Raw genomic sequence first — 25,962 nt, 5'->3', positions numbered from 1 at the left:
TATGCCCAAACTAGAGTATGTTTAACTTTGGTGTAATAATAATATTATAATTTAGCATGATGATAATAATAATGAAGTGTGTAATGGTAGGTGTACAGATCATTTTTCAGTTGGAGTAAAACTGGAGTCAAACTGTTCTTCCAGAGTGATGTCACTTCACATGAGTGAAGCTTTATTATTATTATAAACGTCATATAATGATAACCTTTTGTGTTGTTAGTGGTGTTTGCTAGTTGTTAGGTATTCTTTGTCCTGATACTACACTGTGCCACGTGATGTACTCTCATAACTTGTTTCAACTCGGCTTTCTGAATTGGACCAATACAGGGCAGGCATTTAGAACAGAGACTACTTACATTAAAATGAATTTTTTAATTATGATTAACAATTAATTATGACAATAAGTATGACAACAAGTAATATATTGAATCAAGATATTGACACACTCAATTCCGGTCCATATTCAAATCCATCATATGTAGTATTGGAATCTGTTACATGGCATTCGACACAGCCTGTCTCAAAAAATCTGAATTGGGCCACTAGCAATGTTAGTCATTTTTCCTTTTTTGCACAGATCTGGGTTCAGTAATGTTAATAACAATCAAGATGATAAACTTGTGTGTTGCTGAATGTGTATTAATTTAATGTATTATGCGTCTTTTAAGCCTTTCATTCTGTTCTCTTCTTTGTTACAGTGAAAAAAGCCAAGCTAGATGGACCGCAAGGTGGGTCGTAAATCTAAATTCAACATTATTTGCTTTCCATTTTCCTGCTGCATTTGTTTTTTTCTGTAGCTTATAGCTCTTGCTTGTAGCTTATAGACTTATGAACTTGTTTTGTCTGTTTCCTACAGAGAAATTCAACACCTATGTGACACTGAAGGTGCAAAATGTAAAGAGCACCACTATTGCTGTTCGAGGCAGTCAGCCATGTTGGGAACAGGACTTTATGTTGTAAGTCTTCAAGATAATTTATTTTAAATTAGATATTTAAATGCAATACAGTAGAACTGTAGGACTGTAACATTCAGCCTTGAGATTTTGTCTGTGGAAGCAAATGTATTACTTATATTTATTAATTAATTAATTAATTTATTTATATATGTAATTTGTTCACTTCACTTACCCTTACACCAATCCTGTAATAGCAGTGTTTAGTGTGTTGTTATTTTCTCAGGTCGGAACTCTCTGGGTAGTGTCAGACACACAATTCTCTAGAGGCTTTGCCCATAAGTGCATAGATGATGCTTGGCACTGGGTTGATGCACTAAATCTGGACTTGGATTAAATTGTAGTTTCATTGGTGAAAGCTTGGAACATTGGAAGTTGCTTTTCTCTAATAGGACAGTGGCCAAACGTTTACAGGAAAGATGCATAAAAATGATTTTTGGTGGAGAATACCAAATACAGTTTTATAAAAGTTGCCTACAAGTATTGTTTGCAATTACAGAACAGTGATTCAAATATATTTATTGAAAACGTAACCATAATTTAATATTCCAACAGACAACTAAACACAACTAAGACCAACTAAGCACAATACATTTACCTCAGCAGTGCAATTTTATTCATATATTTACTTTATCAGTGCTGATCTAATCATACATTCTCCTCAGCAGTGCTGTTTTAATAATAAATTTACTTTAGTAATGTTACTCATGTCACATGTGAGCAGAGTTTACAAAGAGAAAAGTACTCAAACCTTTGGTGAACAAATTAATGCTAGAGTTAAGTTAGCTAAAACTGAAGAAATGTAATTTGCAATTCATTTGAAAAATGAATTGATTTAATTTTTTGGGGAAAAAAGTGTGAAATAGTTATTGTGCATAAACTATTTTATGTATTTATAGCACGACTTTTCACCGAATGTGTACTGTGTTTTACAAATCTCATGAAAGCAAGCGGGATCAAGTAGCTACTTCAACATGACCAGAATGGCCTGTGTACTTTCAGTGTCCGGTGTCTTCTGCAGCACTATCACCCACCACCCACTCCAAGATTAGCAACTTGGTCTCAGGCACAGAAAGCTAGGTTTTGATAGCAAAGCTGAGACTATTATTAGGATTAGATGCAGCAAAGACCCCGACTTCCTGTGGAGTGGAACAGAGTGCTAAGTGGAGATGCCAGTACCGATGGCATTGACCCAGCCTTGGGGCTTGGCTTGTGTCTGTGTATGATAATATTTTTTTTCCTCATCCAACCACTCTAATCTGATATAACACTGTGCTGATATTCAAGACAGCATAATCATGTTACTTCTGGGGTGAAATGCCATTTAAACAGGGAGGTCATGGTTACGTCACTTATATGAAGATGTTGTGGCAAATCCTGACATTTACAGTGTCATGCAATATGTTTTTCTGGTGGCCATGTTGTGAATGTCTCTGTCTTTTTTCTCTCTCTCACTCCAGTGAGATTAACAGGCTGGATCTGGGACTGACGGTGGAGGTTTGGAACAAAGGCCTGATTTGGGACACCATGGTGGGCACCCTGTGGATCCCTTTGCACAGCATTCGTCAGTCCAATGAGGTATGGCGCAGATGGCCTGCTTGCCCCCAACAGCCTGTAGTACTGCTCTCTCTATCACATGCAAAATCTGAGTGGCATTTTTTAACAAAAAAAAAAAAAAAATATATATATATATATATATATATATATATATATATATATATATATATATAGTTAGATAGATAGATAGATAGATAGATAGATAGATAGATAGATAGATAGAGAGAGAGAGCCTTATGATAAAAAGTGTGCGTTGTCACTTACAGATAATTGGCACCAATAAGGATGTAGGGCAAAGATGTGCATTACTATCCACCTTTGCCAGTGACCACATGCAGTAATACTGCTTTTTTTAATGTCTGACCAATAGGAAGGTCCAGGGCAATGGCTGACTTTAGATTCCGAGGTCATCATGGCAGAAAATGAAATTTGTGGCACCAAAGACCCAACGTTCCATCGTGTGCTCCTGGACACCCGCTTTGAGCTACCTTTAGGTAAACTGACAGAAGACTCACATTTTTCATGCTGGTTATGTGATATGCTCTAAAAATGCCTAATGTGACCAATAAAACTTTGATTTTTAGACATTCCAGAGGAGGAGGCTCGCTACTGGGCCAAGAAACTGGAGCAGCTGAATGCCATGAGGGACCAAGATGTGAGTTTTCTCATTCTAGCCTTTTGAGTTTCAGCGTCATGGCACTGAGCCAGAAGGGTAGAGCAGCTTTTAATTGAACAAGTCTGTCCCTCAGACAACCTGAGTGAACTGTGGCTTTTTTAACTTTCTCCTCATCCCTGTGAATCTCTCGCATACTGTTCCACTGACATAAATCTTAAACAGTATTTATAGAATATTAAAACTTATCCTGCAGTGCTTCAACTGTTAAGAGTCTTGTATTAAGTGTGTATTGTGTATTGGCTTTTTAGTATGCCTACCAGGAGGAGCACGAGAGACCACTTCCAGTGCCATCAACACAGTGCTGTGAGTACACATACACAGACACCCATTTCACAAGATTAATAGCCAAGCCCCCTGACAGGTGGGAGGCACTAAACATCATCTCAGGATATATGAGTTATCAAAGGGCCTATATCACAAGCATTTTATTGTGAGCAGAATATGTTATGAGCATTTGCGTGCCCAAAGGGCCCAGGATAGACATTATACGGTAATATTTCAAGTGTGAGCAGTTAAAGGGAGTAAACGGGAGGCTATGCTGGACTGACATCTGTGGCTGAGACAGAGTTTGAGTGATAGCTTTTATTAGGATTTGATGCTAACACAGTGGCTTGGTCACAGCTTGCCTGCAGCAGCAAGGTCAGTCTCCTCTGCTGCTAATGTCCAGTTTTACACCCGTGTCACGTCTGGCATAAATTTACTGCCTAGATGAATCACCAGCTCATTCACGACCATGGAGAAGCATGCATTGTTTTTATAATTGACTGTGTGGTCTGCAGCTTATTTCTTCATTTCTCTTGTAGGTAACTGGAGCCTGTGGGGAGACCAGCAAAGTAAGCAGTTTTGGTTTGAATTTGCTGAGCTTGTAGGAACATAAGTGTTTTATGTAAATGCCTAGGTTGTCACTTACATAGCTGACATATTCCAATTTCTCATTAAAATGTTTGACTATGAACCAGCATCCTACTCTTACTTCATGGGTATTACATAATAGACCTCTGAAGTTGTGCACTGCAGAACTTGTTTCTAAAAACTCATCTGGCTTCATAAGACTTTCTGCTACATACTTCTAATGTTTCTTGACAAGGTTAGGTTCTTGACATGGTTAAGGTTTTCTTCTATTTGTATTTCAATGAAAATGCACATTAAAATGGGACACCACCGTCCTGGTTGTTGGCAGCTTAAAAAAAATCTATATCCACTACACACGGATGACACATCTTCAGGGGTCTATTGCACTATTAGTGACAGTGAGATACTGTCATACTTTACGTCCATATGCAAACAGCTGTTGTTTTTATCCAGTATCGCACTGTAACTATAAAATGTACCCTGTTGTGCTTCCAGATGATGATCCAGACAGTGCAGTAGACGACAGAGACAGTGATTACCGCAGCGAGACCAGCAATAGCATCCCTCCTCCATATTACACCACATCCCAGCCCAACGCATCCATGCACCAATACCCCATCCGACACATGCACAACACCTCCCGCTTTGACGACATACAGGACTATGACTACGATAATCAGAGAGCCATGAGGTAAGCAGCACTTGGACATCTTTGTAGATGTTTTTCGTTTTTATTGACTATCTTGCTCTCCAGGAGTGTAGATTGTTGTTCCTTATTCTAGTTCTGTTTCATAGGATAATTCATCATGCATAACTATGAATTCACCAAATCCTTGTCAACTTCCTCAGAGTATTCGTTGGTTGCTGTATACAAGCCTATGGGTGAGCAGTCATTGTATACACACCATGGGCGCTCACTGGCGCTCCGGTGATTCTGATAACGGAGGCATGCGTGAGCCAGCGCCCTTCCGTAAACACTCATTTTACACCCTCCCCTTGTCAGCCTCTCCAAAAGGAGCATCAGCTTCCTGTTCATGTTATCATTCAAAGCAGGTGTTCCCTGAACTGCCTTTTGCATTGCATGGTGGGATGCATTAGCACATAAAGACTCCATAACCCCTTTTGTCAGGCACACTCAGCGAGGTTGTTCTTATACACATTTTGTCATGTTTTGTATTTGTGCTGTGTATATAAAACAGCTTTTGTAAAGAGTCTTTATGCAGCCTGGTGAACCAACCAGCTAAGTTGGGCCACGTTGGGCTACGTTGAGTTCACCACGGCTGTCCTTACAAAGCCCGATGCAAAGAAGCCGTAACTTATGCTCCTCCTCTTCCTGCCTTGTCCCCTCCCCTTCCCTCCTCCCAGACGCTATGATAGTTTAGACTCCGCCACCAACGGCCGCAGTGATCTCGATTCGGCCTCCGGCTCAAGCAGGCGGACCAGCCGCCAGTACTCCTTAGACAGTAGGCACTCGCTCTCCGATAGGTGGGTCTCTGTAGCTCCTTTCACCTCCACCCTCCTCTTCCTCGTCCTCCTCCTCCTGCTCCAGCCTGTGATTCCGTCCCGCTGTGATGATGTGGTGGAGTTGGACATGTCTGGTCCTGTGGTCCTCGCTGTGTTTGCATGCATGCGCACAAACCCCCTTATCTTTTACATGCGTTCTCTACATTGATATTGATATATTTATATCTGTATCTCTCTTTCTCGCTCTCTCTCTATTTTTTAACGCTGTACCGTGACTGCTCTGTATTTGATGATGCTGTTGTGACACATTCTGTGGTGCCTGGCCCTTGAATGTTCTTTTTTCGGTTGTTGTTGCTGCTGTCTGTTGTGCTGTGAAGTCCGACTTTAGTGCAGTGTCGGGTCAGCTCAGTGTGTTTGAGTTTGAGCATTTAAGGAGTATGGTGTGTGTCTTCTGCTGGTAGGCTGCTATTTGCCTGTCCTACGCCTGACAGAGTTAGAGGGCCACTGTATGATTCTGTGTGTCTAACTTCAGCTACAGTAATTACAGAGCTGCTAGGAAGCCTGTGCCCAGAGCTGGCAGCTGGCAGGGCTGCGTGGATGGATTGGGCCGTGGCAGAAGGGAACACGCTTTACTGCGTGATCTCCTCTGAATTCAGTGCTCTTGTCTGTGATCTTTGTTTGTGTTGATAATAATGAGGTTCTGTGAGAGAAGAGGGATGGTAGATCTGTTTGGTGAGAATAAGACCATGTGTCTCAGTTCGAACACTGTGCACTATATGCAACACTGTGTATGTAACAAACGTTCTCCATGAAGAAAACCAGTTCAGAAGTAATTACATAATTAAATATTTCATTACATTGTCCAGGTTTTCATCCACATGTTGAAATCAGTTCAAGACAATTACGTTTGAAATTGCTTTTCTTTCATCTAAAGACCTAGTAGCCCAGAAAGTGAGCTAATGATACTAATATATAATACTATAATGTGTGCTTATGTGGATAGAGACCTAGTAATTTTAGAAAACTAAAATAAGATAAAAAGCATCTATAAATGTACAAATCTATAGTGAAATACTCACTCACTCACTCACTCATCGTCAACCACTTTATCCATTAAGGGTCACGGGGGGGCTGGAGCCTATCCCAGCCGGCATTGGGCGGAAGGCAGGATATACCCTGGACAGGCCGCCAATCCATCACAGTATAGTGAAATACTTTGCTATAAATGTATAATGTAAGCACACACGTGGTATATTTTAAATTATATCTAAAAAAAACAAAGATATATGTAGTAAAATAACATTACTCGGGTGTATTGTGAATATTTCTTAAAGCATTATGATATTGTATTCATGCCACAGTACCCAAAATTTCCACAAACATATCCCAGTGCTCTTCCCAGCATGAGCACAGTAGCTGGACTAGCACTCGATTTGAGACACAGCTAAAGTGGATATAGTTTGTTTGTGTGTGTGTGTTCACAGCAGAGAGAGAGAGTTATAGAGTGAGTGAGAGAAAGAGAGAGAGATAGAAGTTGTCAGTGATAAATAGTTGAGTTCATATTAACTTTAGGGCAGGCTAGATCGGTGTGTGTCTGCGTTGTGTGTTTGTGCATCTGTGGGAGGCTGGTGTGTATGCTACTCATGTTTTCTCCTGTCTGAAGCTCTGATGCTTTTCTTTCTATGGCTCACTGCCTATTAAACATCCCAGCTATTTAATCTGTCTTTTAAGCTTTATTAAACCTTATGGTCCATAATGAATCAGGTAAAAATGAGACTTTCTCTGTCAGTCTCTCTCTCTCTTTCTCTTTTTCTTTCTCTCTGTCACTCACACTGTTGTTTAGGTGGGTGGATTTGTTGTTATGATTGAGTGTTCTTTGGGTTCTATGCTGCTTTTGTCTTTTTTGGGTTCTTGCGATGGTAGAATCTGCTCTTTTGTTGATGTGCTGTATCTAAGTTGCTCAATCTGCTTTCTTCACTGATCAGGATTATTTAATTACACGTGGTAACTACTTTAATTTCTTTGGCGTTATGTTATTATGTTGACACCGGTCTTTCACACTCATGCTTACATCCACACATACAGACAAAGAAACACAAATACACACACATAGACTCTTATACATCTTATACATACACCTGTACCTCGTTTTACCTTGTTGTGCTCAATACTCCCACTTCTTTCCCAGCACACTCTTACTCTTATCCTAATGAACCTTAACAGCACCTGTCCTAGTTTTGTATTCCCCTCATAGCCCTCCTGCCTGTGTCTAACTCCTCTCTTTCTCCGCAGTCCCACAGGCTCCAGCCGCTACGCCTCGTCGGGCGAGCTGAGCCGTGGCAGTTCCCAGCTGAGCGAGGAGTTCGGCCCCGAGGAAGGTGAGAGCTTTCGTGGCTCCGGAGAGTTCTACGATGAGAACGACTCCTACCACTCCTGCCACTCCTCCGTTAGTTACGGCAAAGACTCGCCCGGCTGGGACCAGGAGGAGCCTCAGGGTGTCTACAGCGATGAGGGCAGCTACATCAAAGATGGCGGAGAAGAAGGTGCGCTGTACGAGGACGAAGATGGAGAGATTTACGAACAGGAGGAAGGGGATTACCCCTATGAGGAGGAGGAGGGGATGGTCTATGAGGAGGACGAAGAGTATCCTCTGGATGGCACACTCAGCGAAGACCAAGAGCCACCCTACACACCCACCCCCACCAGTGCAGCTCCCTCGCTGGCCCCAGAGGCCCCCAGCAGTCGGCCACCTTTAGAAAAGCAGGCATCTTTGCACCAGCAGCAGCAGCCCCCTGAGACCAAGCCTTCGTTCCAGCCTCTGGAGCCTCACACAGAAGCTGTAACAAAGCAGCAGAGCTTCGAGGACTACAGAAAAACCCCTAGCCCACCTATCGACTCCTACCTGGAATCCTTCACCCCTGCAGCAGTGCCACCCACACCTGCAGCAAAGCCCACAGAGGAGCCCAAGCCTCCTGCTGAGCCTTCAATCACTGAACACCCACCTGAATCTCTGCCTGAGAAAACAGAGGCACCTCCAGAAAGGTAAAAATAATAATAATAATAAATAAATAAAATGTCTTATATAGCACATTACACTGAGAGAGAAACAAGAGACATGTCACATCATGCTGAGATTTAAAGTGTGAAAGACTAAAGCACTCTCTGAGAAACTGAAGTTAACAGATCTAAAGTTTGGTATAGCTGTAGCTCTGAACAACTTGCCAAGCAGTGAGGAAAGCCTAGAGCAGGGTAGAGGTGCAACTCCAGGACTAAATAATCTAAAGGTGTGTGCGGGACTTTAGCGATAGAGAAGCTCAGTGAGATAAGCAAGAGCTAGACCCTGAAGGGCTTTAAAAGTTTCTTCATGCTGAATACAGAATGTTGGTGGTTACCAGTGCATCTAAAATAGGATGGAGCTTCATTGGTTAGCCTGCCTTTGAAATGAATTTCAAACACAGCCAAACTCACATTTTCAGCAAGAAATGCAGTGAGGTTTATTTTGTAACTAACAAGCAGGACCTATTGTATTTTGCAAGTAAACCCCCAGAATATACACAGCACATCTACCAGACTAACCATTAAGAACCAACTGCTTAAATGTTTGTCATTTTTATTATTATTTGGCGCAGTGTGGCTGATTTTCAGAAATAACTTTTATTAAATGCTTAGCCCCAGATTTATTGTATAGGCATGAAAACAACCACAAAATAAGGACAGAGTTTAAGACGTCAAGAGATGGAGAAACTCTCCATCTCTATGTGCTGAATACAGAATGCTGAGGTAACCATTAATGCTGATTAAGGATGGAGAGACTGATGTATCTTGAATTCTAAGTATTGCTGGGCAACATGACCACAAATTAGGGGGGGGATTACTTTTGTCATGATAAACAGTATATTGTGGATATCATTAGTGCTTAAAGAACACTAAACAGCAGGGAATTTAATTACAGTGTGTTTAGTCTTGTTTAATTAAACGAAATTAATAGAAATCAAAATTTAAATTATGGGACAGTACTAGTGTGCCACTACAGGTGTCTGTATATATCAACAAATATTGTGAGATTTTCTTTAATTATCGTAATTTTATATCTTTACCATAAATCTGATTGAGTTGCTCAGTACCCTCTTAGGTTTCTTCATTTTGCAGACTAGATGAGAGGGAGTCACATGATCGTGCATGTGTTAGTTTATTTTAAAGAGGAAAATACATGAGTAGACAATGGAAAAAGTAAATATAAATTTAAAAATATCAGACAATAATAAGGTTCCTTTGATTAGTTTTAAATTAATCGCCTAGTTCTATTTCTATGTAAAAATAAATACTGAGTTCAAACATTGCCATCTTCTCATTCATATTGAGAAACGCAGTAAAGATGACATTTTTCATTCTCTTAACTCAGAAAGGGTTAATTAGCCAACTTGCATGATCAAGTGTATATGAGTATGTAAAACTTTGCAATATTCAAGGAAGCGGTACTCCATAGATAGTAAGCCTAAACTTCAGTGGTTTAATGACCAAGCCAAAAATTATCAAAGAGACAAATTGAAGTATTACATGAACACAATGTGATGTTTAACTGTAACACTGCTTTTCTCTTTATTTAGTGTGGCAAGACATGAGGAGCCAGTTGACCCTGCTGTGCGGGCCAAAGCTAACTGGCTACGGCTCTTTAACAGGGTTCGACTTCAGCTGCAGGAGGTAAGTGAAACTACACAGCCTCACTCTGCCACTGAATCCCTGGACCACTCTCTGTTTTTCTTTTCAGCATGAGAATGACTACCTTTTTTCTGAAGCGGACAGATAATTAAGATAAAGGGGAGCATCATTTCTCATCTTTTTAGCTGACACCATTCACATTCGCCACCTGAGCATTTGATTTGCCACCTGATATTTGGTTATGATGTTTTTTGTGTTTTCATTCCTTTGTTGCCTGCAGTCTCCATTTCTTTCTGTTTTATTTTTGAATATTTTTTTTAACAAAATTTCCTATTTAGTTAATTGTTTTTCAGTTATCTTATGCATTTTCAGTTCACCCGTTTTCTGTTTGTCGTCCACCCCATTGTTGTTTTGTGTTTTTCTTTACTTTTCAGTTTTGTCTCATTGCCATTGCGATTGTCTTGCTCTCTCCTGATTGGCCAAGACTGGATAAGCTGTCAGAAAGGTGGGTGTTTCTCTATATGGGCTGAAATGTTCTGCTGTCTCCCAGCTAAGGAGCTGCTGCCCTCAACTTAGTAGAAAGATTTGCAGTGATGGCCAAATGAAGATCATAGATAAAGTTAAAGCTGGCACACAAATCTGTATTCATTACGCACAATGGCTGGCTATGACGTCAATGAGAGCAGCAGGCACAAGTCTCTAGGCTCCTTCTGGGTTCAGTCACAAATCAGACTAAGGCCTTTTCCTCTAATAGAAAGCAGTAACTGAGGAAAAGACGGTCTGTGGGCTTGAAATGTAGTAAATGAGGATTTTAATGTAGTTTAGCAAAGAGAGGAAGTGGTAATTGATGGAGCTCTGAGTCTAAACCTGTGTCTCTGTTTTCTGCAGGCCCGGGGCGAGACTCCTGGACTGGCATCATTGTTTCTTCAAGCAGGGTGAGTTAGGTGAAGAAGGAAGAAGAGTGCCAAAAATATTGTGGCATATATGCATTCATTTTTTTGTACTAGGGCTTCCTAGTACATTTTCTCGATGGATATTTTTTATTAAATGTTGATCTGTTCAGTATGCATATGAGTATTAACTTCAGTAAATCTGAAAGATACTTGCTTAAACTTATGGAGAGATTCACTAGCAACAAAATCCAACTTTTAGGTGTATATTTATAAATATACAGTAAAAAGTATTACATATGAGGAGAGGAAAGCTGGCATGAGACCATTTCGGTCAGCCAACTATTACATTTTAAACTGACATTAATACAACATCTTTCAACATGCTTAAACTAGAGCCCTAATCCTGTTCCTTAATATCATCTAACAGAGATATGAGGAGAGAGTGAGTGTCTAAAAAATGCTCATAAAAGAATGGTGTAATAGTTAAGGTCAACTTTAGCTTTTCCCCCTTGCCTGTGTTTGTTTCTTTACATTTGCTCTCCAACTTGCTTTGCATTTTCACCCACATGTTTTCTCAGGCCCGGAGGAGCTCTGTACAGCATAGACAGCATGCCGGACCTCCGCAAACGGAAGGCTATTCCATTGGTCCGAGATTTGGTGAGTCATATTTACAGTCACTGTGCCCTTGCTCATCCTGAGCTTTCCATTTAAACTGTGCTCTCAGTCTGATGATATATATATAGACCTGTACATTACAAATGAGGCCCAAGTCTATCAGTGTAATGGGATAGTCTTACTTCAAAAGATTTTAGGTTGGCAGTTCTTTGAGATTTACTCAGCTCCGGTTTCAGCTTTGACAAATGAGTGTGTACACTCACTCTCAGCAGAGATGCTTCCCCACTGAGTAATGTATTCGGTATATGACCCTGTCTCCACTCTTTGCCCTACTTTTTAAGCTTGGAGTTTGTTCTTTGTACTTTGTTTTTTATTCTTAACTTTTCTTCACATTAACAGCCTTGGTCTTTTCCCCTGTGGTGCTCGTTTTATTAAAGCTGTATGTTTGTTTAGTTTGTGATCTGGGCGTTTATATGTGTATCTTTATCTGAGCTAGAAGAGTTGGTTTATTGTATTGACTCAGATGTCTGAAGTAGAATCCTTTCACTTTTTCCTTTCCTTCCGTTTCTATGCAAAGTCATTACTTTTCTTCCACCCCTTCTGTTTAAACTTTTTTTACTTGTAACATCTTTTCTAAAACAAATGAATGGCATTATTTGATTTTTCAGAGATTTTGTTTCTTTTCATTAGTGGGAAAGAATTCACCAATATCTAACAATAGACCACTCAACATGATGGAGTCAGAGTGTTTCTGATTCATTCTGAAAAGGAACAGCAGGGGTTTTGATCTTTTAACTGAAAGGCTGTAGAGGTTTAGTTTATCATCTGAAAGTTGTATTATTGTATTACTAATAAATTTGCAGCATATATCTCTGTACAGCCATACATGGGAATATATTAACATGTATGTGTAATGCATATACTTTACAGTATTTGAAATTGTACATGAAGTATAATATATGTATAACATATTTGTACTATAATTGATATATTTAAATGTTTACTACATATATACACACAATACATTTATTTACATGCCAGTTTAAATATATCTCCGCAGCTCTGCAAATATTTTGTTTCTCCCATTTTTGTTGTTTTTCACATTTTATCATTATTTGAATCTCGCAGTTGTTCTTTATATTGATTCTAAATTTTATTAAAATTGGACCAATAGAAATGCTCCAAAATGGCTTGCAATTAAATCTTTTTACACTGACTAGGATTAATAGTTACATTCTCAATTCTTTACGATATATGTGCATATCCCTGTTGTCAGGTGAAAAACATATTGTTTTATTTGTCTTTTTTTCTCAATGCTTTAACTTGACTTGGAATAAACTCACATTAAAAAAATAATTTTAACATTTATTGAAAAATAAGAACATTTTTGCCTTCTCCTGTAAAGTCACCCTTTCGGAGATTAATGGACATTATTTTTGTTGGCCGTAATATATGTCTATACCTCAGAATTCCGTATAAGATATCAAGCTTGTCTGCTTTGTAAGAATTTGAGTATTCTGACAAATTATTTAAATATCATCTGATACTGTGGTGTAGACATATATTATGGCATTGAGAATCAAAAACTCCCATCACTGCTCTAGAATTGAGAGAACGAGGATCCATTCCAGAGCCGAGGTTGTATAGTAAAGTGATTAGAGGAAGCAGCCTCAGTCAGTGGAGGCTGTTCAGGCTCTGTCTGTCTGCTCGCCTGAGCCAAGCCTGACTCAACTCAGCACCCCTGGCTGTAAGTGAACATCACTGCCTCTGTAAATCCTGACTCAGGCAGAATGATGTTACTCAAACCGAGCATTCCTTACTCAAACTGACACAAACTCTGTGACACGCTGCGTCAGAGCAGTCAGCAGCACCGCACTGTGCTCTATGCTGCACACTCCCAACGCCTGCTGAGGCTAGACGGAAAATTAGCATACTTACAGCACTATATATTCCAGCGGTTTGTCTGTTTTAATCCAGCTTACCGGCACCCATGAGAGCTCTGAGAGCCGGAGCTGGCCAGACTGACAGAAACAAGTGCTGACAGGAACAGGATTAATACTGGGTCAAACACAGGTTGATCTAGCACACAAAAACTGGACTTAATACTTTCCTCTTTAACTCACGTTCTTCTTCTTATATTATTTCCTTTTCCTCTTGTTTTACATATTCCTCCTTTTATTTGACCTACCATCATGTTTTAGTTACACAAGCACTGTTCTGAATGTGGTTATTATGGACCAAACAGTCTGTATTGTGGTATGATGACTCTCAATTGATCTCTCAATGGCTTAGATCTGCACAAAGGCCTTTTTCACAATGGCTGTTTTTTATAACATTCTGTGATTTAAAAAAATGTGGTCTGGATGTTTGATCTTCATACTAACACACTTCTTATGTTTTCCTGTTTGCTTCTTCTTCACCCAAACAGGCAATGGTGAGTCTGGGAGAATTTACTTCATATGCGATTTAAAGCAGTCTTTGATGTCTAAGGCTGTGTTCACATTACAATCCTCAATAATCAATTTAGATTTTTTTTAGTTCAGATCAGATTTGGCAAAATTTAGGCAGTCTGCATCTGTATGTAATGTGAATGAATCTGTCTCTAAAACAGCACATATGCGCACATTAGTATATATGCACTTCTACTTTGTTGTTTTGCCAGTGTTGTACCAAATGGAAACTCTTTATCAGAATATGATTTCCTATAAGCAGTGTTACAACAGAAACAACAGGAATAGCAATAGTCTCAATTGAGTTCAGCCCCAGTTTTTTTAGTTTATTTTTGCATTTTAAGCTCTTCAGGTCCAGTGAATAACTAGAAATTATAAAAAAATATATATACAAGTAATACTTGTATTAACACACACCATTTTGTATTAAGAGATGGACCTTCTCATTAACCTTTATCATTAACCAAAGTACAATTAATTGTTCCTATACTGCTGCTTGTTAAATTCTGGTAGGGAATCAGAATTCTGCACCATACCGGTGCAGGCTGAGTACTAAGACACACAGGAATTCTGATCTGACTGTGTACATCCCTGACAAATACCCACAAATGAAATGCATTTCAAACCTAGGATCACATATTAAAATGACTCAAATTTGATTTGATATAAATGGAATTAAATGTAACCTGTTCTATTCAGTTTAAAATAAGCACAAATGCACAAGTTACCTATACAAAGGCATTTATTAATAGCACCATGTTTTAACCATAGCTTGGACTTTTGTATGTACAACTTATACACATAGATCTCCTGCACTCACGCATTATTTTCTCGCTCTTTACTACAGTCCCTGGTCCAGAACTCTCGTAAGGCTGGAATCACCTCAGCTATGGCCTCCAGCACTCTCAACAATGAAGAGTTGGTATGATAACACACTATGTACACTCATTTTCCGTATTTACTGTAATTTACCGTATTTTGCTCTTCATTCAAATTTGTAATATCCCCATGCATTTTTGCCAATGCAGAAGAGTCACGTGTATAAGAAGACCCTCCAGGCTCTTATCTATCCTATCTCCTGCACAACGCCCCATAACTTTGAGGTGTGGACAGCCACGACCCCCACCTACTGCTACGAGTGCGAGGGGCTGCTGTGGGGAATCGCGAGGCAGGGCATGCGATGTACTGAGTGCGGAGTTAAATGCCACGAGAAGTGCCAGGACCTGCTGAACGCTGACTGTTTGCAGAGTAAGACCTTATTTTGAAGCCTATTTTTATTGCACTGCTTGATCTATCTTTTCTGTAATAAGCAAGTAAATATTATGATGATATTCCCACTGTACACAAACTCTTCTATTACTGTTTATTACAGGTAGCTTGTTTGTTTTCTGCAGTGAAGATTATTATGCAGTTTTCTTTTCTACTTTCTGCAGTCTTAGCTTGAATCGTCTGATCTTCAAAAATTAAATGTTTTGAAGCTCATTAACGAGTCAGTAATGAACTGTTTGTGCTGTGTGTGCTTTTCTCACACTTTTCATCCCTCCCTCCCTCTTTTTTCCCTGTCTTTCAGGAGCTGCAGAGAAAAGTTCCAAGCATGGCGCAGAGGACCGCACACAGAACATCATTATGGTGCTGAAGGACCGCATGAAGATCAGAGAAAGGAACAAGCCGGAGATCTTCGAGCTTATTCAGGACGTGTTCGGAGTAGTCAAGGCCACTCATGTCACCCAGATGAAGCAGGTCAAGCAAAGCGTCCTGGATGGAACATCCAAGTGGTCAGCCAAGATCAGCATCACAGGTGGGTTGGAGGAGTCAGCTCAACAGTGATGACGAGTTTTTTTGACCTACATTATCACCATATCAGTTGGACTAATAAGTGGAGCAGCATATAAAGTGCTGCGTGGACATAAACACGTTTCCCAACGGTGTTGAAGTTTATAAGCACCAGTTAGTCCTTGTTTATTCTTGTTTATTCATTCTTACTGTGCAGCCCCTTGTTTTTTCAGTTTATTTTTGCTTTTTAAGCTCTTCTGGTCTAGTGAATAACAGGAAATGGCATACAAGCAATTCTTCTATTAACACACTGTTTTGCATTAAGACATGCACTTTATCTCATTTACCTTTATCATTAACCAAAGTACAATTAGGCCAATCCACAAACAACAATTTAAGCCCACATTCTTGTTGATCAGAATACATTGGAGCATAGCGCAGGCTCTGCATTTGTTATGTAGAGCAACCCACCTTTGAGCATTATGGATGAGTGTGTGGGTGATTGTTTTGCTGACTGAAAAATAGTGAAGGAGGATAAATGGAAATGCATGAAGAGATCTGCTGCTGAAAGCAAAGATTTTTTTTTTTATTTCAATACATTATAATTCATACATATAATTCATACTGTTGTCTGTTTTTTTATTTGATAAATCTACAGATTCACATACACCACTCTGGAAAAAAAACATGACATTTAATTTTGATAAAGTTTTTATTTTAACTATTTTAACCGGTGCAGTTTTATTGACCATTAGCATGTATTGTAAGGATTGTTAATATCACACATGATAGTGCTGTGAAAAACAAGCCTTTACTCATTAATTTACTCATTTATGTATATTCTTCCTACAGGCTGTTCTAAACCAGTATCTAATGAATTCCAAGACCACAGCAATTATTAAAAGCAATAATGTCATGCACCACAATACATTATTATAGCAAACCAGTTATTATAGCACTTTAAAAGCCTTAAGGTTGTGGATTATTTCTTGGTCAAATCTCAAAATTTGGCTGATAAACCATAGTCTATCTTTCTCCACAGTGCTGTGTGCCCAGGGCCTCCAGGCCAAGGATAAGACAGGTTCCAGTGACCCCTACGTCACAGTGCAAGTGGGCAAAACCAAGAAGAGGACCAAGACCATCTATGGCAACCTTAACCCTGTCTGGGATGAGTCCTTTAATTTGTAAGTATGGAGTTCTTCTAAAGCAGGGCAACCTCATTGTGGTTTATCTAAACTGATAATAACCATATGACCATGATCTTTTTTTATCAAAACAGTTGTTGTTCTTCTCTTAGTTACCTAAAAAAAAAAAAAAATTAAACCACTGTATGCTGTAACTGTGTGAGGTGTGCGGTTTAGTAGAGACAATAGAGCTTGGTGTAGGAGAATAGAAAATCGGTCAGAGTCTGATCTCCGCTTTCAGTGAGTGCCACAACTCCTCAGATCGAATCAAAGTGCGAGTGTGGGATGAAGACGATGACATCAAGTCGCGTGTGAAGCAAAAGTTCAAGCGAGAGTCGGATGACTTCCTGGGGCAGACCATCATCGAGGTGCGAACGCTGAGCGGAGAGATGGACGTCTGGTATAACCTGGGTGAGTCAAGAAATATCAGCCTTCTCTTTAAGAAGAAAGATAGGATTACAAAACTGACAGCACTAGCAAATAGTCATCTCTGTGCCGGTGAAGCCGAAGGATTATAAATGCTGTTTCAAAATATGAGGGTTTGGGCCAGATTCATACTTTTTGCAGTATCACTGAAAATGTGCAGCGTGATTGATATTTAGGACTTAATCATAGAGTTTCCGTGCAGGAGCTTAAAGCTGAATTGCTGTTTGATTCCACACAATTAAAGAAATGGGAAAAGTGCAATAGACACAAACTACATGTTTGTTTGCAGTTCACAACTTTAATTCTTTTCAATCCTGACAGTGCAGCAGAATTATGTATCCATTCTATTTATATGGACTAAGCAAAGTTAGACTGATGTAAATACTCAATATTAAATTTTGCCTTCATCACTGCAGCTGTGATGTTTGTTATGATGCTCAATAATTCCAACAGATTAGTATGCACTTTTAAATAAAAAAATATTAGGTGAGTGTGTGTCATTAATACTGGCCTATGTGACTATGCATGTTTATCAGCATCTTACCTGGAAATGTATAGCTGTATCCAGATAGATATGTTTGTCTGTCAGTGTGGGTAATTCATTTTGGTGCATGCAGCTGAGGGAAAGTTAAAGTAGGTCAGATTTCACAGACAAGAAAAATCCTTTAAAATAGCCTGTGATCCTAGTTTATGAATAAATATATTATCTTGATGATATTAAGGAAGCACTTAATACACATGGTAAATCTATGTCTATTCTTATGTAACTCATTATATAACCACTGATTTATAATATTTTATATAATATATAAACATATATTATATGTTGGTCTATACCTTTTAGATATACACTGTAATAAAGTAATATGTCACAAAAACTTAAGAAAACATCATGCTATAAGGAGGATCTCTTGACTGCATGTTGACATTGCTCTGCTTCCTTTTCAGACAAGCGTACAGACAAGTCTGCTGTGTCAGGAGCCATCCGAATGCATATCAGCGTGGAGATCAAAGGAGAGGAGACAGTGGCCCCTTACCACGTCCAGTACACCTGCCTCCACGAGGTCAGTGTGTCACTCAACTCACATGGACATCAGTGAAGATAACGATGAGGCAGTTTAAAATGCCTTGTTGCTTCCATATACAGCGCTGAATAAAATTAAGGGACCACCTAAAAATGATGAGTTTCTTTGATTTTACCTATCTGAAAACCTCTGGAACATAATCAAGAGAAAGATGGATGATCACAAGCCATCAAACCAAGCTGAACTGCTTGAATTTTTACACTAGGAGTGGCATAACGTTATCCGAAAGCAGTGTGTAAGACTGGTGGAGGAGAACATGCCAAGATGCATGAAAACTGTGATTAGAAACCAGGGAAGCTGAAGTGGTCGCTAAATTTTCTGTATCTGTTGGTAGTAAGTAACATGAGTTGTGTTTTCAACACAGACTTAATGAAGGACGATGAGGATAGTTGTTGTACTCTGTTGTAAATCATCTGTCTCCTTCTGTGTAGAACCTCTTTCACTATGTGACGGACCTCCAGAACAACGGCGTGGTGAAGATTCCGGACGCTAAGGGGGACGACGCCTGGAAGGTCTATTTCGAGGAGACGCCACAAGAGATTGTAGATGAATTCGCCATGCGATACGGAGTGGAATCGATTTACCAAGCCATGACGTGAGCGTCTGTCTGAATGCCAATAAAAAGCATTATGTTACACTAGCATTAGCCTTTGTTATGATAATCACATCATAGTTTTGTATGAGTGTTATTTTATCTCTATATTTAAACAGTACAGGGTTCTCATTTGAAGTAAAGTCAGAGAAAGGCTGACTGATTTTCTCTTTTTGTTTTTTTGGCATTAGACACTTTGCTTGTCTGTCATCTAAGTACATGTGCCCGGGAGTGCCTGCTGTGATGAGCACTCTGCTGGCAAACATCAATGCCTACTACGCCCACACCACTCAGGCCACCAACAACGTTTCTGCCTCCGATCGCTTTGCTGCCTCCAACTTTGGGGTGGGTCACTCATGCACTATTCAAACACAAACACACCATACATAAACACATAACCATAAAACCAAGCATATGACCAAAGTGAATACAGGAATAATAAGCAGTGTAATTATGATAGTTAGGCCTGTCACAGTAACTTTTAATTATGATAAACAATGTCACTGATATTATGATAATATAATAATATGTAATTACACCATCTTTAAAAATATACCGACATTGAAATTAGAATTGAAATTACAATTGGAAACCACTTATTTGTAAAGAAAGTCGACATGCACTTACTGTGAATGGGCTGTATTTGCTAAACATTTTAGTCAATACTGATGCAGCAAACATTATTTAGATCATGCCCATGTACTATTATGCAGTAAGTCAATACCATAATTATTGTGACAATTCTAATAATAGAGCTAGTCTTGTTTTTTTTTGTTTTTTTTATGTGTTCCCTATGTTGTGTTAAATACAGAAAGAGCGTTTCGTCAAGCTTCTGGACCAGCTGCATAACTCACTGAGGATTGACCTCTCCATGTACAGGGTACTGTATCCTCTTATTTTATTCTGATTCTCTTTTTGAGCTTCTCTAGCTGAATTTCCCCCAGTCTGTGCCTCTCCATCACTCTCTTTCATGCTCTTTGGCTCTCCAGCTCTCACTGAGGCTCTCTCTGAGGGCTTTGTTTTAACCACAGCAGACAGATTAGCGTGGAGTTCCCCGAGTTCCCTGTAGGCAAGGGAGTTCTCTTCTCTTTGCTGCTGTCTGATTGTAAGAATAAGGATCATGAGCTTGCAGAGCTTGACAGCATTATGAAATATCCAGCGTTGTAAAAAATGAACTGTTGAAATTTTGTTCAGGAAAGAATCATGATCAAACTGTTAGCTGTCCACTGAGATCCAGCTCTTTTAATACTTAACAGAACTTGCTATTAATGTGCTCTTTTGACTTTTACAGAACAATTTCCCTGCCAGTAGCCCAGAGAGGCTTCAGGACCTAAAGTCTACTGTGGACCTACTTACTAGTATCACTTTCTTTAGAATGAAGGTAACTCACTCTTCTGCTGCACAGAACACTGATACTAGGGTTGTCTATTGACAAGAACATGAAGATACAATACATAGTGCAAATTATTATATTGTGACACTAGATAAGAATCTATATTGAGATTTCTTTTAATTAATCTTCATAAAAATGTTGTAGTAGTATTAAAAAACGGCACCATTGTATTTTAAAAAATTGAGCAAATAACAAGAAGTCCTAGTATCAGTACAACATATTGTTTAGCAGACAAGGTTTAAACCCAATATACTGTCTGATGAAAATGAATACTATGTTTTTAAGGATTAATGCTAAATTGCAAGATATAATATTGGGATACTATAAAATATAATTATTTTCATATACCTGTAATAATCAGGGTTCAGCTTCAAAGATTGTATGTTTTGTATGATTACATATTTTTAAAGCAATACCATGCCATATCTAATTTTTCATAATTTAAGGATCTACAGAATTCTGAGAAGTGATATGGATTTTAACAAATTGTTCATCTAGCTGAATTATTACATTAATCTATTTTCCCAGGTCCAAGAGCTACAGAGCCCTCCTCGTGCCAGCCAGGTTGTGAAAGACTGCGTGAAGGCCTGCCTGAACTCTACCTATGAGTACATCTTCAACAACTGCCATGAGCTCTATAGCCGAGAGTACCAGACTGACCCGGTGAGCTACTTTTTAATGGTGCACCAGCACTGCTTTTCCCCGGGGCACACAGCTATTCTAGGCTATTGCACAGGAGTCGGCTCTTCTAACAACAGCACAGCTAGTTTATAGCTTTTGTCCACGCATCATTAGCACAACTTCTCTCATGAATATCTCACACTGCATTTCCTTTGAATTAAACAAATGACCCTGAAGCTCTTGGTATATTTTGTGGGAGGTCTGTGTTAGATTCTTTTTTATCTTGCTCCCCTGCAGGGATGGACAAATTGCTTGATTGTTAGTTTAAAAGTGTATTCCAGATTATAATGAGGATGTATATTTTTAGGTCATTTTAAAATGTTGTGTTGAATAAGCAAAGTGAGTTTGAGCTTCTGTTTATGAAGAAGGTTCATTATACGTTTCTCTTTTTTACACAGTCAAAGAAAGGTGAGGTTCCTCCAGAGGAACAAGGTCCAAGCATCAAGAACTTGGACTTCTGGTCCAAACTGATCACTCTCATCGTTTCCATCATTGAGGAGGACAAGAACTCTTACACCCCTTGCCTTAACCAGTGAGTTTATTGCCAAGTCTTCAGACTGTCTAGTAACAGAATCTCATGACTAGCTGTTCTTTGATATCTCTATAACTAGATTTTGATTTGCTTTAGGCCTGTCAGTCATTTTTTTTGGGGGGGGGGGATTATATATTGTCACATAAATGTTGCAGTAAACAATATTATTGACGTACTTTTAGCATAAATACAGTAGCATAAAATGCAGTTATTCCCATTTAAAGAGCAATAAACCTTTGACAATTAAGAATATCCAGACATTAAATATTCTGCATAAATAAAACTTGAATAAAAAATATTTTAAACAAAGTTAACATACAGCATTAAAAGACTTCTTGATAGCTAAGCATATAGCTCTGGAGAAAAATAAAAGACCACCTAAAAATGATGAGTTTCTTTGATTTTACCAAATTGAAAACCTCTGGAATATAATCAAGATGAAGATGGATGATCACAAGCCATCAAACGAAGCTGAACTGCTTAAATATTTGCACCAGGAGTGGCATAAAGTTGTCCAAAAGCAGTGTGTAAGACTAGTGGAGGAGAACATGCCAAGATGCATGAAAACGCTTTTTTCTCATTTTCTGCAAATAAATGCTCTAAATAATATATTTTTTATTTGGAATTTGGGAAAATTTTATCTGTAGTTTATAGAATAAAAACAGTTTTCATTTTACTCAAACATAAATGAATAAATAGCAAAATCAGATAAACTGATTCAGAAACTTAAGTGGTCTCTTTATTTTTTCCAGAGCTGTATTATTATTTAACACAAAACTATTGAGTCTATGTCTACATTCTGTACAGTTAATCAGTAATTATTGTAACTGGCCAAACAAGCTCCATTTTATAATTCAATGTGGCAGAACATTTGTTCACATTCTCTCAGGTTTCCCCAGGAGCTTAATGTTGGTAAGATCAGTGCTGAGGTCATGTGGAACCTGTTTGCCCAGGACATGAAGTATGCCATGGAGGGTGAGTGTTTTAAAACATTTAGTTTTTTTTTTTTTTTTTTTTTTTGCTGAAGGTCATATTAATGCCGTAGTTAATCGTGAAACAGAATTCTGCCACTGATTCATGCTCTTTTGCTCTGCATTGCTATATTTGTGCATCCTCTTTTTGTCCACCTGGTTTGTAATGAAGTGCCATTGTCTTCACCTCTCCCACTCTCAGAGCATGAAAAGAACCGCCTGTGTAAGAGTGCTGATTACATGAACCTGCACTTCAAAGTGAAGTGGCTCTACAACGAGTACTGCAAAGACCTGCCTTTCTTTAAGAGCAGAGTGCCAGAGTACCCTGCGTAAGTGACTTTTAACAATCTTTTAATCTTTTAACACACATAGACACAAAATCCTATTGCTGTCGCACTGGACACTCTGTTTAGCCCCCAAAAACATTGATGTAATGGAGGTATACACACTGTCCCAACAAGACTTTCCGATGTGTGCTGGCACTCAAGGACTCCATTACATCAAATCAATCATTTACATGTTACAGCATGTCTTTTACCATTTTTATTCATCAAATTTAATTAAAATTAAAAAGAGGGAAGGTATTCTGGTGATGATTTTTTTTTTTTTAAAAAAGGTTTTGTAGACTGAGCTGTTTTGGTGTCATGCAGATGACCATCAGCATATAAGACAGGTGGCCTTAATGTTTTGGCTCATTAGTGTATTCTTTAAAAGGACACAGTTAGAGGAACATGTTTGTTTATTTTATTTTTCAGTACTCTTTAAGCATTTCATGTAGTTACCCTAAGCAGCAGCACAACTTTTCAGCTTTAAAATTTTAATTAATAAAGGGTTTATTAAATAAATTAGATTTGATGCTTTGTGTAAATACTAGGGTTAGGGTTTCCTCATAGAGAAGTTTGGAAATAATAGATATAAAATCACAAATTTTTGTTTAATGTTTATGTATGCATAGTGTACATAATAATATACAATATAAGTATTGCAATGTAAAATATATTATGTAATAAATCACTGCTATATTATACCTTTTTGCTGATGTGCAGGTGGTTCGAGCCATTTGTCATCCAATGGCTGGATGAAAATGAGGAGGTTTCTCGAGACTTTCTGCATGGAGCTCTGGAAAGAGACAAAAAGGACGGAGTAAGATTTTCTCTTCTTTAACTTAAGTCTACTACGAACAACCATATTTTTCTTTCTTTCCAATGTTTATACTCTGTATAACACAGTGATGTCCGACTGGGCTGGAGAAGGCATAATTCACAAGCTTGCTGCAGGACACTTCACAATGTTTGATGAATTAGCCACACAGACACTCCAGCTCATGCCTCAGCCAACAGGAGATCTCTTCACTACATTTTTTCCCTACCTCTCTCCCTTCTGAGACTCACTACTGCCTCACCTCAACCCAATTAGTCCCAGACAAGAGAAATCGCATCTGCTGGTGTCTGGCCACAAGTAGCCTGCTGGCTTCCTGTCCGCAAAGCTCCGGGAACTTTCTCTGACCCTCCCACTCACTTTTTTTTTTTCATCTCCCCCCTACAGTACCAGCAGACATCAGAGCATGCTCTCTTCTCCTGCTCGGTGGTGGATGTCTTTTCACAGCTCAACCAGAGCTTTGAGATCATTAAAAAGCTGGAATGCCCCGACCCACAGATTGTGGGCCACTATATGAAGAGATTTGCGAAGGTAAATCTTAAGACAGCCAGTCAAACCAAGATTTATTCTCTTAAGTTAATATATAGATAATATGAGTAAACTGATGCATATTTTCTGTTTTTTTTTTTTTTTTGTCTGCAGACAATAAGCAACGTTCTGCTCTCTTATGCTGACATCATTTCCAGGGACTTCCCTAATCACTGCACCAAGGAGAAAGTGGTACATATCTGAAATGTGTTTGTAACAACATAGTTCTGATGGGTTTTTTCTAGGATTATTGCTTATTATAATGCATTTTCTTTATCGTTCAATTACAGAATGCGAAAGATGGTGCTATAAAGGTATGGTCTGTGTTAGTTGAATTTGATGAGAGAGAACCTATATAATAATCAGAATTCCTTGTGTAAGAAAGTAAAAAAGTGTCAGTCTCTTTAGATTGCAAGTTAATTTAGTGCCGATTAATTCACTTTTACTGACAATACCCTTTTCCATAGCCTTGCATCCTGATAAACAACATTCAGCAGCTCCGGGTACAGCTGGAGAAGATGTTTGAGGCCATGGGCGGCAAAGATGTGAGTAGCACTGTGACAACTAACAGGGCCAGCTGGAAGAGAGAAGGCAACTTGTTGTCTGAAAACACATTCAGTTGTTTTCATCAAGGTCATCATTCTGTTTCAGCTGAACGTTGAGGCCAGTGATATTCTGAAGGAGCTGCAGGTGAAGCTCAACAATGTATTGGATGATCTTGCCAGGATCTTTGCTACCAGGTGATTTAAACAATTACAGAGTCCACACAGTAAATGTACCAGTGTTAAATCAATACTTCAGTATTATTAGTATAAATATAACACTAACCATGTTGATTTAACACTGGCAAATGTGCTGTGTATCTGTAAATGAAGAACTAACTTGCTTTAAACCTCTCACCTGTGGTTAGCATTTGGTTGTAAGTAACGCAGTGATGCTTCATTCTTATGACTGGTTCTTGCAGTTTCCAGCCCAACATTGAGGAGAATGTGAAGCAGATGGGAGATATTCTGAGCCAAGTGAAAGGCACGGGCAATGTTCCAGCTAGCGCCTGCAGCAGCGTGGCCCAGGATGCAGACAACGTGCTGCAGCCCATTATGGACTTCCTGGACAGCAAGTAGGTTTTATCTAGCAAAACGTTAATAAGAGCATTGTTTAATGATTTTGACTTTAGCAGTCTTAAATAAAGAAATTCGGTCTTCATTATTTACTTAAACAAGGTGCAAAAAAAATACATCAGTAAGCATTGAGCCCAGAAAATCTGTTATGTGTGGGCTTATGGCTCTCTCAGTGGTGTGCTTCTCTTTTTTCCATCTGCTCAGCCTGTCACTGTTTGCTAAGATATGCGAGAAGACTGTTCTTAAGCGGGTGTTGAAGGAGCTCTGGAAGCTTGTCATGAACACCATGGAGAAGACCATTGTGCTGCCACCTCTGACTGACCAAACGGTGAGGGCATTTCCAAATGAGCCCTTTTTCTACATGCATGTAATGGCTTAGGACACAGATTTATACTACCCTTA

General features: G+C 39.0%; 1 protein-coding gene across 8 annotated transcripts in view; it reads left to right on the top strand.

Annotated features, from left to right (window-relative positions):
* The window catches only part of unc13a (unc-13 homolog A (C. elegans)), a 43,414-nt gene that overhangs the window by 6,069 nt on the left and 11,383 nt on the right, over window positions 1-25,962 (top strand). For 4 of the 8 annotated variants that reach the window (XM_049465491.1, XM_049465490.1, XM_049465494.1 and 1 more), the window contains exons 2-36: window positions 699-728; window positions 857-956; window positions 2,414-2,531; window positions 2,881-3,004; window positions 3,095-3,165; window positions 3,435-3,489; window positions 3,990-4,019; window positions 4,534-4,729; window positions 5,404-5,523; window positions 7,795-8,544; window positions 10,110-10,203; window positions 11,050-11,096; window positions 11,633-11,711; window positions 14,967-15,041; window positions 15,148-15,367; window positions 15,690-15,917; window positions 16,935-17,076; window positions 17,318-17,487; window positions 18,451-18,566; window positions 19,019-19,182; window positions 19,371-19,524; window positions 19,991-20,059; window positions 20,471-20,560; window positions 21,101-21,235; window positions 21,652-21,785; window positions 22,675-22,760; window positions 22,959-23,085; window positions 23,803-23,899; window positions 24,302-24,445; window positions 24,557-24,634; window positions 24,733-24,756; window positions 24,910-24,987; window positions 25,094-25,182; window positions 25,407-25,559; window positions 25,765-25,888. In XM_049465491.1, the coding sequence (XP_049321448.1) occupies window positions 699-728; window positions 857-956; window positions 2,414-2,531; window positions 2,881-3,004; window positions 3,095-3,165; window positions 3,435-3,489; window positions 3,990-4,019; window positions 4,534-4,729; window positions 5,404-5,523; window positions 7,795-8,544; window positions 10,110-10,203; window positions 11,050-11,096; window positions 11,633-11,711; window positions 14,967-15,041; window positions 15,148-15,367; window positions 15,690-15,917; window positions 16,935-17,076; window positions 17,318-17,487; window positions 18,451-18,566; window positions 19,019-19,182; window positions 19,371-19,524; window positions 19,991-20,059; window positions 20,471-20,560; window positions 21,101-21,235; window positions 21,652-21,785; window positions 22,675-22,760; window positions 22,959-23,085; window positions 23,803-23,899; window positions 24,302-24,445; window positions 24,557-24,634; window positions 24,733-24,756; window positions 24,910-24,987; window positions 25,094-25,182; window positions 25,407-25,559; window positions 25,765-25,888 (4,511 nt within the window). The remainder of the gene's footprint in view (window positions 1-698; window positions 729-856; window positions 957-2,413; window positions 2,532-2,880; window positions 3,005-3,094; window positions 3,166-3,434; window positions 3,490-3,989; window positions 4,020-4,533; window positions 4,730-5,403; window positions 5,524-7,794; window positions 8,545-10,109; window positions 10,204-11,049; window positions 11,097-11,632; window positions 11,712-14,966; window positions 15,042-15,147; window positions 15,368-15,689; window positions 15,918-16,934; window positions 17,077-17,317; window positions 17,488-18,450; window positions 18,567-19,018; window positions 19,183-19,370; window positions 19,525-19,990; window positions 20,060-20,470; window positions 20,561-21,100; window positions 21,236-21,651; window positions 21,786-22,674; window positions 22,761-22,958; window positions 23,086-23,802; window positions 23,900-24,301; window positions 24,446-24,556; window positions 24,635-24,732; window positions 24,757-24,909; window positions 24,988-25,093; window positions 25,183-25,406; window positions 25,560-25,764; window positions 25,889-25,962) is intronic. The other 4 variants (XM_049465498.1, XM_049465497.1, XM_049465496.1 and 1 more) reach the window with 1 other exon arrangement.

Source organism: Astyanax mexicanus, chromosome 16 (genome assembly GCF_023375975.1).
Source record: "Astyanax mexicanus isolate ESR-SI-001 chromosome 16, AstMex3_surface, whole genome shotgun sequence".
NCBI lineage: Eukaryota > Metazoa > Chordata > Actinopteri > Characiformes > Acestrorhamphidae > Astyanax > Astyanax mexicanus.
Note: the sequence above shows the minus strand (reverse complement) of the source record. Positions and strands in the feature narration are given on the sequence as shown.